This window comes from Pseudorca crassidens, chromosome 9, assembly GCF_039906515.1.
Source record: "Pseudorca crassidens isolate mPseCra1 chromosome 9, mPseCra1.hap1, whole genome shotgun sequence".
Classification (NCBI taxonomy): Eukaryota; Metazoa; Chordata; class Mammalia; order Artiodactyla; family Delphinidae; genus Pseudorca; species Pseudorca crassidens.
Window position 1 is genome coordinate 27,317,886 of NC_090304.1, and position 13,390 is coordinate 27,331,275.

The 13,390-nt window shown below is 34.1% G+C and overlaps 1 protein-coding gene across 1 annotated transcript in view; it reads left to right on the top strand.

The window, feature by feature from the left end:
• DCDC1 (doublecortin domain containing 1) overlaps positions 1–13,390 on the top strand; it is a 456,279-nt gene that overhangs the window by 304,679 nt on the left and 138,210 nt on the right. The window contains exons 18-19 of the mRNA XM_067749533.1: positions 3,416–3,547; positions 3,943–4,100. Coding sequence (XP_067605634.1) covers positions 3,416–3,547; positions 3,943–4,100 — 290 coding nt within the window. The remainder of the gene's footprint in view (positions 1–3,415; positions 3,548–3,942; positions 4,101–13,390) is intronic.

Here is a 13,390-nt window from a genome sequence, read left to right on the forward strand (position 1 = left end):
TATGTACTGGGGGTACTATTTAAAGTTTTTGAAGTGGGAATGATGTAATCAAAGGTGTATTTTATTACAATTTATCTTGAGGTGGTAAAAAGTGGATTAGAATGAGCAGAATGCAATGAAGCCCAAAGGTCTGATGGACTTGGAAAATAATGAGGGTTAATACATTAAAGGTCAAGTTAGGGTGATGTGCAGATGCACTAGAAGGGAGGAAAAGTCAAAAGATTAGGCTGTTGACTTCCTAGAAGACAAGATTAGAATTCCAGCTTTTGGAGGAGGGAGTTGTTTATACTGGTGGTCTGATGATTGAACTAGGAGGTGCCTAGTTAGAGAGCAAGATAACTTGGTCTTGGAGTAGAGAATAATAAAGAACCATGGTATCAAAATGTTTGAATAGCCATCACCTAGGGTTTAGAATGATTCCAAAGGGAAAATGCTAGAACAACTCATAAATGTCTCCAAATGCATCATGTTACTTGTGTATGTCTGCCACCTTTGCTAGACTGTCAACTCTAGGAAGCAAAGCCCATGAGTGTTTTTTTTTTTTTCTTTTTTGGCCTCTTCTTTTGCTATGTCTGTCAGAATGTTAGACACATCATGGCTCTACCTTTTGGGCCCTTCTTTATCCATCTCATTGGATATATATTAAATTTCCCCATGTTCTAGGTACACATTCTTTCCAGTAAGAGGGTAATACACCTCAAAAATAAACTTATGTAAAATGTCTTTACCTGTATTAGAGGATGTGAAACATGAAAATACCGTCACAATATAAGGGGTTGGAATATATTCAATATTATATTCTACTACTCATGTTTCCTCTCATATTGAAAATACTGTGATCTTTGTTGCTGAATTTTGGCTTTGATACTTTACTGTAGAACCAATGTAAAATAATCTATTTCCCTTTACCCATCATATTCACTTCTGCTGAATTATCTTGGATATTTCTAAGACAGTAAGAACTGACACAAGAGAAAATAATATAATGACATAGATGTGACACAGGCTTCAAGGTAAAATAAGAATCCTAATTTTTTTAGATAAAACTTCTTTTTGTAATGTTTTTGGGTTAGCTTAGTGATTCAAAAATCTTTTTCCAAGATTATCTGACTAGTATATACAGTGAAGACACTATTTTAAATTGGGCCTTTTTAAAAAGTATTTTTTAAATAAAAGAATAAATGCACATATAGAAATTAATATTTGAAAAAATATACTAATTAGAAGTAAGGTCTCTTTCTCTCAAACTTTAATCCTATTTCTCAGAGTTATTCACTAATAGCAGGTTTTTGAGTATATTCTCAGAAATTATGCATATATTTCTATGTATAGTAGGGTTTCTGCTTAAATAATAAAAGTAGTGTATGTTAGTTATGAAAAAACCCTCCAATAATTCAGAACTGAATAAGCAAAAGTACCTCTTTAACCTATTCCTCAAAGATTATCATTAATTGTTTCTGATTAATTATATATATTATATGCAATCATATATATTAAATCTAATGATGTATGTATATGTGTATAATTATATATATGTAAAACTTTGTGACCTATCTTTTCCATTCAATAACATATTGTGTCCATCTCTCCATATTGACATCCACATCTACTTTATCTCTTAAAGTTTCCCTGATGATACACACTTAGACAAGTAAGAACCATGCTGCAATGAACAATGTGTGTATGTGTATGTTTGTTAAGTCAAAGGGAATGCATATTAAAATTCTGTTAGTCATTTATTGATTAATTCAACAAAAATTTCTTTTAATTTGTATTTTTTACCTTTCTTCCTGACTTTTTCTGCATCCCCTTCCTCTTTTTTTCCTCTACTTCTTCATAAGGTATACTGTGTATTTCTATTTTTTTATTGAATCTCTTACATTAAAAAATTGCTTTATTGAAATGTAATTAACATACCATACAATTCACCTATTTGAAGTGTGCCATTCAATATTTTTCAGTGTATTCACAGGGTTTTGTATCCATTACCACAACCTAATTTTAGAACATTCATCTTTAGTTACACATTTTCTAACAAAGTTTAAAGTTACGTAGTATCTCTTTTTCTAGAATAATATAAGGACCTTAGTACTCTTTAATTATCCACTGGACACCTCCCCATATATTTTGTTAAAACTTTTCCACACTGTAAAAAAGAAGTTTTAAAAGAAGTTTATATAATACTTGAGGCAGCATATCTAGGATTAACTGGTAAACAAGCTGGAGGGGCAAGTTGCTTTAACCTCCCTGTGTTTGTTTCCTCGTCTTTAAAATGGGAACAATAGCCATACCTGTTTCAAAGCGCTGTTGTAAGGATTAAAATGTAAATATGTTGTTATGTGGGAAATTACTTTGATGCAATGGTAAACTCCAAGTATGCTCCTAGATAGGCTATCCTTGAGTTCATGGAACAGAAAGGTGCACAGACCAAATTAAAATATTCAGATCACAATTTATTAAATCAATTTAAAACACAAATTAAAATGTATGGGAAGAGAGATGGGTTAGATTAACATGCTTAAAGTACAATGGGTTGAATGGCCACATTACCTGAATCTCTGCAGTATCGACTTATCCTCTTTCTGTGTTGCATCACCCTTCCCTGCTACTGATGTGGTTACAAGGACCAGAGTTGAAATTTGAGCAAGAGGGTCTAACAGGTGAAATGTGTGTGAAGCAATGATGCACACTTGCTCCAGGACAGAGCTGGTTGCAAGTACACTTGGCCAAAGCTGTGCTCCCCAGGTAGCCTATGGGCAGCTGTGGATTTTATCCAGCAGAGGATCCAAAATGAGAGTAGCAATGGGTGGCCAGTTAAAGATCTCATGATTATTGTGTCTCATGTGCTTAATTTATATGTAGTGTATCATAAATATTTGTTGTTTTGCTTGTTATTTGGTAAGTCATGACTATTTTGTCTTTCTACCCCTTTCTATCTATGTTCATAGACATATGCTCTAATCACTTTCTGTCTGACACTTCTCAAGTTACTAACTTACTTATCTATGCTTAATGCAGCTAATGAATCTCATTCATCCTATTTGTTTTCTTGTCTTCTGTGGCAGAATTGAATATTCCCAAAAAATAGAGCAACTGCACGTTACACGTACATAATGTGTTTACAATAATGTGGAGATAACTCAATAAATGTTAGACATTGTTATCAGTATATAAGATGGCTTGAATATTTAGCAACCTAGTTAAACTTGAGCAGATCAAACAACAAATTAGAAATCTTCATATGAAAGTTATTTGGCTTGATTTTGATCTGAAATTGACAATAAAGTATAAAGCTCATTAGCCAGACCTTTCTCCTATTAATCTAATTTATCTTCCCATCATTCCAGTTGTATAGAATTTTTGCTGTTGCTTATAAGGCTGGTACTACTTACAATTTTTTTTTCCTTTCCTACAGGCTTATCCTCAGTTTGTCCTGACCTACCTAGAGGAGCTAAACGCACATGACGTGACCCAGGCAGAGTATCACCTTCACCATGGTGCCTGGACCACAGCTCATCAGGAACATGGCAGCAGCTTGGCAGAAGAGGTCAGTGTAGTGAGCCAGAGGCAAGACAGAAATAGATCTCTATGATATATTTTGAAAAGAGAAAAAATGTTTGGGTTGTTTTCAGGAGGCAAAAACGAATTCACAAATTAGGGTTATTGATATTTAATACATGTTATATAAACATCTATTTTCACATTTATATAAACATTTATATGTATATTTATATAAACATTATTTTATTAAATAGATGGTGACACACTAGCTTTTCTTAGGACTGCCTTCTTTTGTTCTGGCCACATACCAATGGTTTATGTGCTGGATGAAGAAGGCTGAAGGAACCATGAAAAGTGCAATGTTAAATTTTTGGCATATATCGTTTAGATATTTCCACTCAGTGAAAATTAGCTACATTATTCCTATATTTCATTTATTAGGTTCTGCAAAAAAGTGCCAGTATCCCTGGTCTGAAGCAGCTGCCAGAGCCTTCAGAGACCCACTTAATGCCAGAAGGTTCTCTTGGGGAGACAGGGGAGCTGACAGTGGCTCTGGTGAAGAAACTGGAAGAGAAACATCCTAAGGCTTCTGCTCAGAGGTAGGGCACTGACAGAATGCAGCTTTATTGCTCAGTGACATTCGATGTTTTCCTTCAGTTTCACATAAGATTGATTTCTTGAAGATTATTGAAATATCTCAAAAGCCTTTGGCTTTCAAGCACAGTAGTTTTCGGGTCACATTTGATGAAGAGAGGTGACATTTATGTGTATTTCATTGAAGATTGATGTACAGTATTGTTTATAAGTATACTTAGGAAGGGTTGCTATCTTGGGATCTCACTAAAATATTCTGGAATAACATAATTAGGGTAAGGTAGTACTGAGCATATATCTAATTGGAGAATACCAAAAGGTCTTAAAGAAGGGCACACTCATAGACAATCCTTTCTATGTTCCACGAGGAGAATATTATGTTTAGACCTGGGGATACATGCACAGTAGATGGTCTTAAGTAGTGATAATTTAACAAATTGGCATAGTTACATTACTGGAATAAAACTAACATCAATGATTTTGCTAACCAACTGAAGATCATCCTTGGTTGGAAAATGAAAATTATTTCTCTGATCCTCTTTATTTAACTGGAAAACTAAAGTTTATTCTTATTATTATTTTGTTGGGCTTGGTGTTGTAAATCACAAAGTGACTTTATAAACTGTAATTTTAATATACAATTGTTTGAAATTAACTATTGATTGAAATACTCTTAAAGGAGTAATACAGTTCTTATCATACTCAGTAAAGTTCAAGATAATTCCTAAGTTTAAATATTCTAATGGTACATAAAAATGTCAATTGCATGAAAAAAGAGAAAAAAGGCTCTAAATTTCTTTTTTTTTAAGTTTTTTTATCTTTATTGAGATATAGTTGACATATAACATTGTGTAAGTTTAAAGTGTGCAATATAACTTTTTATTTCAACTAAAAGCTATCTTATATTCTTAAGTTACATATTCCTCCTTCAGATTTTGATAGGAGGGGAATATTTTTTTCCTAATAACAAAAGTGACTCTTCAATTTATTTTCTCTCTAAATTATTTATCCCTTAAATCCTTCGATTTTGTTGTTTTGAGTAAGATAGGGCAGAAACAAAATAACAAATTTAGTATCTTACTGTATTATAGTATGGGGGTGTCCTGGAACTGTATGAAAACCAGAGTTCCAGGTCTTCCGCCCCTGATACTTGTTTTTCAGTCGTACATAAGGTTCTCAACTCTCTGATGCTCCACAACACAATCACAAGGCCGCAGCTATGCAGCCAGGCCAGGTCACTAGAATATAAGTCCCTTGGGAGCAGTCTTTGAAGTTTTCATGTAAAACACTGGGGTAGCTGAGGAACTCAAATACGGTTTCATGAGGTCGTTGTTGACCTCTCTCTCTAGGCTCACTCGGCAGCCACTTGTACTCTGTCCTTCTTGAGAGAATGCTGGGGGCTTGTCATTCTCCAGGGTTCTGTTCTAGGAGGCACAGTTTCCTCCTGCTCTCAAATTTCTGAAATCTCTATGGGGCTTTTGTGTTTGTCGCATGCTGGCGCTGGTGGGTCACTGTGCCGGAACCCCAGTGATAATCCATCTAGTTCCCTGTGACTTCCCCAGACTGGAATTTTTTTCATTTTTATTTTTATTTGTTTATCTATTTTTTTGAGGGTTGAGGGCTTTGGGTAGTTTAGAGATATTTCTAATGTATTCTGTTGTTATCTTCCCTGAAGCAATGTAGTCTGATGATGGAACTTTGGAGAAAAGAATGTAGTATTAGGAAATGTGAGGCAAAAAAAATCCCAGAACAAACAAAGCTGTTAATATCAGTTAACATACCACAATACTGTTTGAGTTGTTAGAATTAAATGTCTTTAAATTTCAGGAATGCAATAAGCACTCAATAGGTAGAGTTGTGAAAATGTTCTGAAAACTAGTAGGGGTAGAAAAGAGTTTTTAATGGGGGTTGTGTTGATTTGTGATTTTTAGTCAATGGAAATTGACTGGTAAATATAGTTTGGATTTTATTTAATAAGAAATTTCCCAGGGCACTTTTCTTAGTGCGGTTTCCTCAGGGTTTGTGTCTCAGGCTACAGCAACTTTTCCAGCCTTCTTTTTTTCTCTTAAAGCCACAGGGATTTATCTGCATTCTCTCCACCCACACAGTTTACCACAACAGGTGTAATTTCAGTTTCTCTCCTCTTTCTGTTCCTTAACAAAGTTATTTTGAGTAAAGAGTTAGTACTTAGAGCAATTACTTTCCTCCCATTTTGGAAGGAGTTGTTGGACAAAATTAGAACATGGTACTGAACTTGACATATTGACTACTTTGAACCTTAGGTCGTCTTGTTAGGTTTGCATGCTTTCCAAATATAAGAGAATCAGTGCATAATATTATCACAGCTTTAAAAGAAGGCTTCACATTGTCTTGCTTTTATTAATGATAATTTTATGAAATGAAGAATAAAATCACTGCAAGAAATAAAGAAATAATGTGAAATGATATGAGTTGTGAAAATTGGAAAAAGAAATAGAATTTTAGATTACCAGGGAAAACATTAATGAGCATATAGTCTGAAAATATATATATAATTGAATAAAAAGATACGAAGATATAAATGTAGGTACTTCTTTAGAAGTAGCCAAGGAAGGAGAGAATCAGAAGTAGACAAATTTGCGGAAAGACACAGATAGGTAGCTACTGGCAGGTAACAAGTGAAAAGGAAAGATAACATTTGATTATTAATAACATATACTGACTTTGCTTAAGTGCTTTATGTGCATTATTTTCCAGTAACCTGTGAGAAACTGGGTCCACTTGCCTGCATGCAGTAAAGCCAATATACTGACACTGGGTTGTGAAGGAAAATGCAGTATTTATTGCAGGGCACCAAGCAAGGAGTCCGGGCAGCTAGTGCTCAAAACACCCAATAGGTTTCAGGAAAACATTTTTAAAGGCCAGGTGAGGGAGGGGAGTTGCAGGGTATGTGATCAGCTTGTGCACAATTCTCTGATTGGTTGATGGTGAGGTAACAGGGCTGTGTCATATTATCAATCCTCAGGCTTCAGTAGGTCTGTGAGCTACATGCTCATGGTCATCAGGAAGTTAATTTCTTCCATTTGGTGGGGGTTTTAGCATCTGCAAAACAAAAGACAACTCAGGAAATGTGCATCAGATACTATTATCTAGGTACTTCAGAGAAGAACTGAAGCAAGAGGATGTGGGGGGAGGGGTCTGTCACAGGAAGGCCCCGTAGTGTCCTGCTCCCGTTACAGTATGTAAAACAGAGGTATTAATCTCTGTATTACTGATAAGGAAATTTAGGCACAGAGAGATTAAGTTACTTGGCTAAGGCCTTCCAGCTAGTTATTTAAGGCAGGCCTATCTGCACCTTAAGTGTTATTCTTCGCCTCTATATTGTTCTGCCTTGACCATTCATGTTCTTTTCTTAATGATTATTCCGGATCTTTAGCCTTTCAAATTGGGCCTATTATTTTGACTGGATATCTTAGAAAGGAACCTTTAAATAAGGTGGAACAGTTTAGAAAGGGAATGATAAAATATAAATCAATACATGCAGCTTTCAGTGATGACTAAATAAGAGGTTGCAAATATTAAGGGAGACTGTGAACCCCTGATTTCTTAGTGAATTCAGTAGTCTAGATTTACTGATTTAGAGGCTTGCACTTGACTAGATTTGAGGTTTTTAAAATCCTCTTTCTAATAATATGAATATAAGTTGTCATGATTAACCAAGGTATTTCACACCTTGAATGGTGGTTCAGTTCAGCTTTGTATATACTAAATTTGGTGACAGGTAATAGCTGTCATTTGTTGAATACTTACCATATGCCAACTGCTATTCTAAGTACTTACTTATTCTTGTAATGATGTGATAGGTCGATTTACTTATTGTCGTGATAACCTGATGGTGGAGATGGTCTTACATATAATCCATAAAGGTGTAGCCACTGAGGCTCAGAGTGGTTTCAAGATGTGTCCAGTCATACAGCTAGTTAGTAGGGGAGATGGGATTTGAACCCATATCCACTTGCATCTATAGACAATGCTTTTAACCACTGTTTTAGTCCTCGTTCCTAGTAGTTTTTATTGTATTAATTTCATAACAGAATGTCATCATATTGAGTAGCCATATTAAGTCATTACTAAAATTTTATGTGTATTACATCATAAAAGATTTGACTAAACTATTGCCAATTTGATTGCTGTATTACTTTGAATTATATCCTTAAAAAAAACCTACAGCAATCATCACAAACGAGGTCATCTACAGAATCATTTCATTTAATATATTTAAAACACTTGTAGAAAGCATCTAATTGTTTATCTTTTTTTTTCTTTTTTTTGTAATGTGGAGAAATTCTTTTTTCCATTGAAGAGAAAGGAAAATCTTTTACTGTGTTAGGTCTTTCATGTAGGATCCTTAGTACATGATAGGTTATATTTTTTGTTTGCGTAAAATGTTTTTGCTTCCTCTATCAGTGAGATGAAGAAATGTGGTTCTCTTCTTACTTGGATAAAGTGAGTTGTGTGTACATTTAAATCTAAGTTTGGTCCGAAATAAAATAAATGCCATATTCTGGCATCTTTAAGTGTCTGGAATGTGTTTGTTTACATTAGTTTATCCGATGGAGCGCTTTACCCTTATTTAAATTGAATAGGGGGTGGGGAAGGACTGGGACAGCCAACAAAGCACAATGACCCAGCTTGTCACCCAGTGACCTGTGAGAAGGAAATAATGAACTGTGAGTAGCTGTCATCTTAACTGTTTCTGACAGTTTGCCTTTGGGCACATCTGTGTTAGTTGCATTGGAAAGGCCTTTGTTCTTTTCCCACTAGTGACTTTGTCCAGCGCTGAGGGGTTTGCTAGCTACTGTACTCCTAACCAGGCCCTTCCTTCCCAGGGAAGTAAGCAGCTGCCACGGATCATATTGACATTTCTCTTCATGACTCAACTTGGCGTGTACTTCACTCTTTCCAAAGAGAACATATATTTAAAAGTTCTTTGATTTTTTTCATTAAAAATGTATTTTAATGTCTCATGAGTTTTGCTACTAATAAAAAAGCAAGTAATAAAATATGTTTAGTGTTTTTGTAGCTTTATATAGAAAAAGATAAAGAAAGATAGATAACTAACCAGATGGGCAGGTCACCTGAAGGAAACATATCAAAACATTAACAGTTGTTATTGAGTTTAAAATTTTTATTTATAGTTTATTTAAAAAATTTTAATAATTGAATATTATGTTTGCAATAGGACAAAAATCAACATATGTTATGAAAAGCATTTTTAATATAGATGCTTTATAGGAATACTCAGACTAAAATAGGTAAGAATATGCCATATTTGGTGCACATATTCCACTGCTACTTTTAAGATGTTTCTAATAATTTAAACTTTAAAATATTGTAATATTTACATTTTAAAGTTAATCTAGTGCATAAAATTATTATAATCATTAGGAAAAGTAATTTGGTAAGAAACAGGTGTTTCTGTCCCAGGGTTTCCTAAAGTATCACTACTATCTCAATCATAACGAAAGCAGAACATTCTGAATAATGTTTATTATACCCTAAGAGAATTGTTTAAATTAAAATCAAAGTTTCATCTATAAAATGTAATTCCTGAATCAGTTTTAAAGCCTATTTACGTTTTTACAACTGCTATAAAATCCATCCTTCTACTATAATTAAGTCTGGCTGCAATCGGCATGGAATAAACCCTGAGCATTTGGTACTCACTTTATTATATTTACCCTTCCAATAGAATATAAATCCAAACTATACTGCATTGGTCAATTTTTTTAAGGCTTTTTTTCCCCTTGATAGAATAGAAGAAATAAAGCTTGAAAGAAGTGACATGATTTTTACCACATTCAGGGTTTTTCCCTCTTAGTGACAGGTTTGAGATGCGCTAGCTAACAGAACTAGTCTTCTGCTTTTCAGAGAAAGGTAAATTAATAGTAATGAGAAATTCTTTAAGCAGACAAATAATGATCATGTCTATATAATTATAATTTGTAAAAAATATTAAAAATTGAAAGTCATATTCTGATTTTCTTGAGTAGTCAATAGCATACGATTTATTACTCTATTAAATCATTTGTGTAGTTTTGCATATAGTTGATGGTAATCTGTAACCATCTTATTTGATTAGAACATTCTTCTAATGTTGTTTATCACATGTCAACACAATTTTTGTAGAGACAGTGAATGCACGAATCGGTTTTGATAATAGCAAACTCTGTCTTTTTAAGCAAAGGGGACTGTTTAAATTGCCACACTCAAATTCTCGTTTCTAGAACTCTTACCAATAAAGGCAAATGTAAATATAGTAATTGCCTTTGATAGTCACTAAATCCAATTAAGCTTCCCAGGAATAAAATCTCATATTAGGTTATATTACTGTTCCTCACTGTTGAAATGCTCAGCTTTAAGCATTAGCCTTTAGCTCTTTTATACTATATACAAGAGTATGGTGTTGCATTTAAGAACATGAAATTGTTGTGTGTTCCAGAGATGCAGAGGTATGCTTATACTACTTTTTTTTTAAATTAGAAAAGTTAATAGCCTGATTTTGGCTGACATTGTTACCTGTTTGCATTTTGGTATATTTAAAAATTAATTCCCACATGTTCTCTGTGAACAAATAATCTAATTGCACCTGCTTTTTTTGAAGCAAAGTCAAAATCAAGCATTCCAAAGGATTAGATTTATATCCATACATGTGTATTAATTCAGAAATTATCAAAGGTTTTCAAATAAGCATTTTATGATGAATTTTTGTTCTCACTGCCATGAGGTACCCAAACCTTCAATTATGCTGCTTAATTTCCATTTAAAAAAATGTTCTACTTATCTTCCTGTTTTATTCAATATTGTCTATAAAGCTATTCAAGGTATGAATAGGAAACTCTGCTCCTACATTCTTCAAACTCATAGCCCTCAAGCTAGAATGTCTGTCTAGTATTATCATAGTGAAACTAGTAGGTAACAAAGTTCTAAATTTGAGTAATGTGGATGGTCAAGGAGGAGACGGGTGGTGGAGGTATTATTAGCTTATAGTATATGGAATTGGATGAGAACAGAGTTCAAGCAAAGTAACCCATAGGTTAGCTTCCTAACTTGTCTGTTTCCTTCTACCCTTGTCCCCCTACAATCCATTCTCCACGTAATGGCAGAGGGACACCTTCATATTAATAAGTCATATCATGGGAGTCCTCAGCTCCAAATACGCCAATGGCTTTTTATTTCCTTTAGAGTGAGAGCAAAGTCTTTACTATATGCTACATGGTCCTACTTTACAAGGCCCATGGCATCTCCCTGAACACCATTCTCCCCTCCCTTCCTCTGCTCCAGCCAGCCTGGCTTCTTTCAGACTTGCCAAGCATGGTTACACTCTGTCACTCTCTTTCCCTGCTTTATTTTTCTTCAAGGCATTTTTACTGCCTGCCCTATACATATTTATTTACTGTCTGTGTTGTCCCATTAGAATGTAAACTCCATTTCAGCAGGAACTGTTTTTTATTCACATCTGTACCTCCAGAGCCAGAACATATCTTGTACATAGTAGATAATCAATGAAAGGTTGTTGAATGGATGACTGAATGGACGCATGAATGAAGTAGTGTGATTAATGGAAATAAGAAAATAGAGAGGGAGCTAGTCTGAGCATTCATATTTACATTTTAAGACCCTCACTGTCTGCTGGATGACCATAGCCCTAGGACCTACACATGTGTCAGTCCAAAACTGAGCCTATTACAACGGTTTTTCTAACTGATTTCTACATCACTCTTTATTTTCATCCTTTATTAATGTACAGATACTTATTGAGCATTTTCTATATTCTAAGCACTATCCTAGGCACAGGGCATACAATACTGAAAATACAGGCACACTTTCTCACCTCACAGAACTTCCCCTACAGAGTCTAACAGAGAACAGAGATATTAAACAAATCACTGCAATAAAGGGAGGGTGATGAGTATATTATAGGGAGAAAGTAGTTCAGCCTGAACACTCCTCCCTGGTGATATGCTTTTGAAGTATGACTGAACATCTCACTCACAGACTCACAATTCTTCAACCTTTACCAGTTCCCTACTAAGTTAAGTCTCCTACAGAGCATCAACTGTCAGATGCACCGCACTGTTTTCTTGTCTCAGAACCTCCCTTGTACTTATCCAGGCCCAGGGTGACTGTACTTGGCTCATGCTGGTTTGCTTGACCAAAATGCCCTTATCTCTTTTTTCTTACCTAAAATCCTACCCTCTGCAAGGCCTATTTTCACTGATGGTTTTCAGCCTTTCTTCTTTTCTGATATATACTTTTAAGGATATAAATTTACCTCTAAGCATGGCTTTAGCTTCATTCCACCAATCTTAATGTTATATTTTTGTTATCTTTTCCATTTTGTTATAATTTTTGATCCATGAATTTTGGAAGTATATTTCTTAATGTCCAAATATATGAAACATTTCTGGTTGGTATGTGTATTATTGACGTCTAGATTAATTTCACTGTGGTTGAAGAAGATTTTTGGTATGATTTCAGCTCTGACATTTGTTGAGATTTGCTTTATGGCCTACCCAATGTTTGGACAGTTTTTATAAGTGATCCATATGTATTTACAAAGAATATGTATTCTTCAATTTGGGGGCACAGTGTTCTATCTATTAGGTCAAGTTTGATAAATGCGTTTTCAATTCAAAATATCAGTATTCTTTCAATACTGATATTTTAGAGAAATATGGTTAAAGTCTCCTCCTATAATTGTGGATTTGTCTATTGCTCTTTCTATTAGTTTTATGAATTTTCATTTTCTATAATTTGAGGCTATTTATTAGGTGCATGCAATTCTAGAATTGTTACATCTTTTTGATGAATTAAACCTTATTTTATTATGGAATGTTCCTCTTTATCCCTAGTAATTCCTCCTTTTTCTTAACTTAAAGTTTATTTCGGTTTTGTCTCAAATTAAATATAATGACCACAGTTTTTTGGTCAGTGTTTGCTTGATATATTATTGTATTCTTTAATTTTCAAATTTTATCTTTATATTGAAAGCATATAGGTTTTTTATTGCAGTATAACAATCTATGTCTTTTAATTGAAGTATTTAGTCCATTTACCTATAACATAACTACTGATATTTTGGGATTTAAATCTAACATATTACTATTTGATTTCTATGTGTTCCATCTATTCTATATTCTGTTTTCTCTTTTATTTTTGCGTTTTCTTGGATTTATTGAGTACTTTCCTTATTTCATTCCCTTCCTCCCAATTATCTTGGTAGTTATACTTTCTTTACTATTCTTTTACTGGT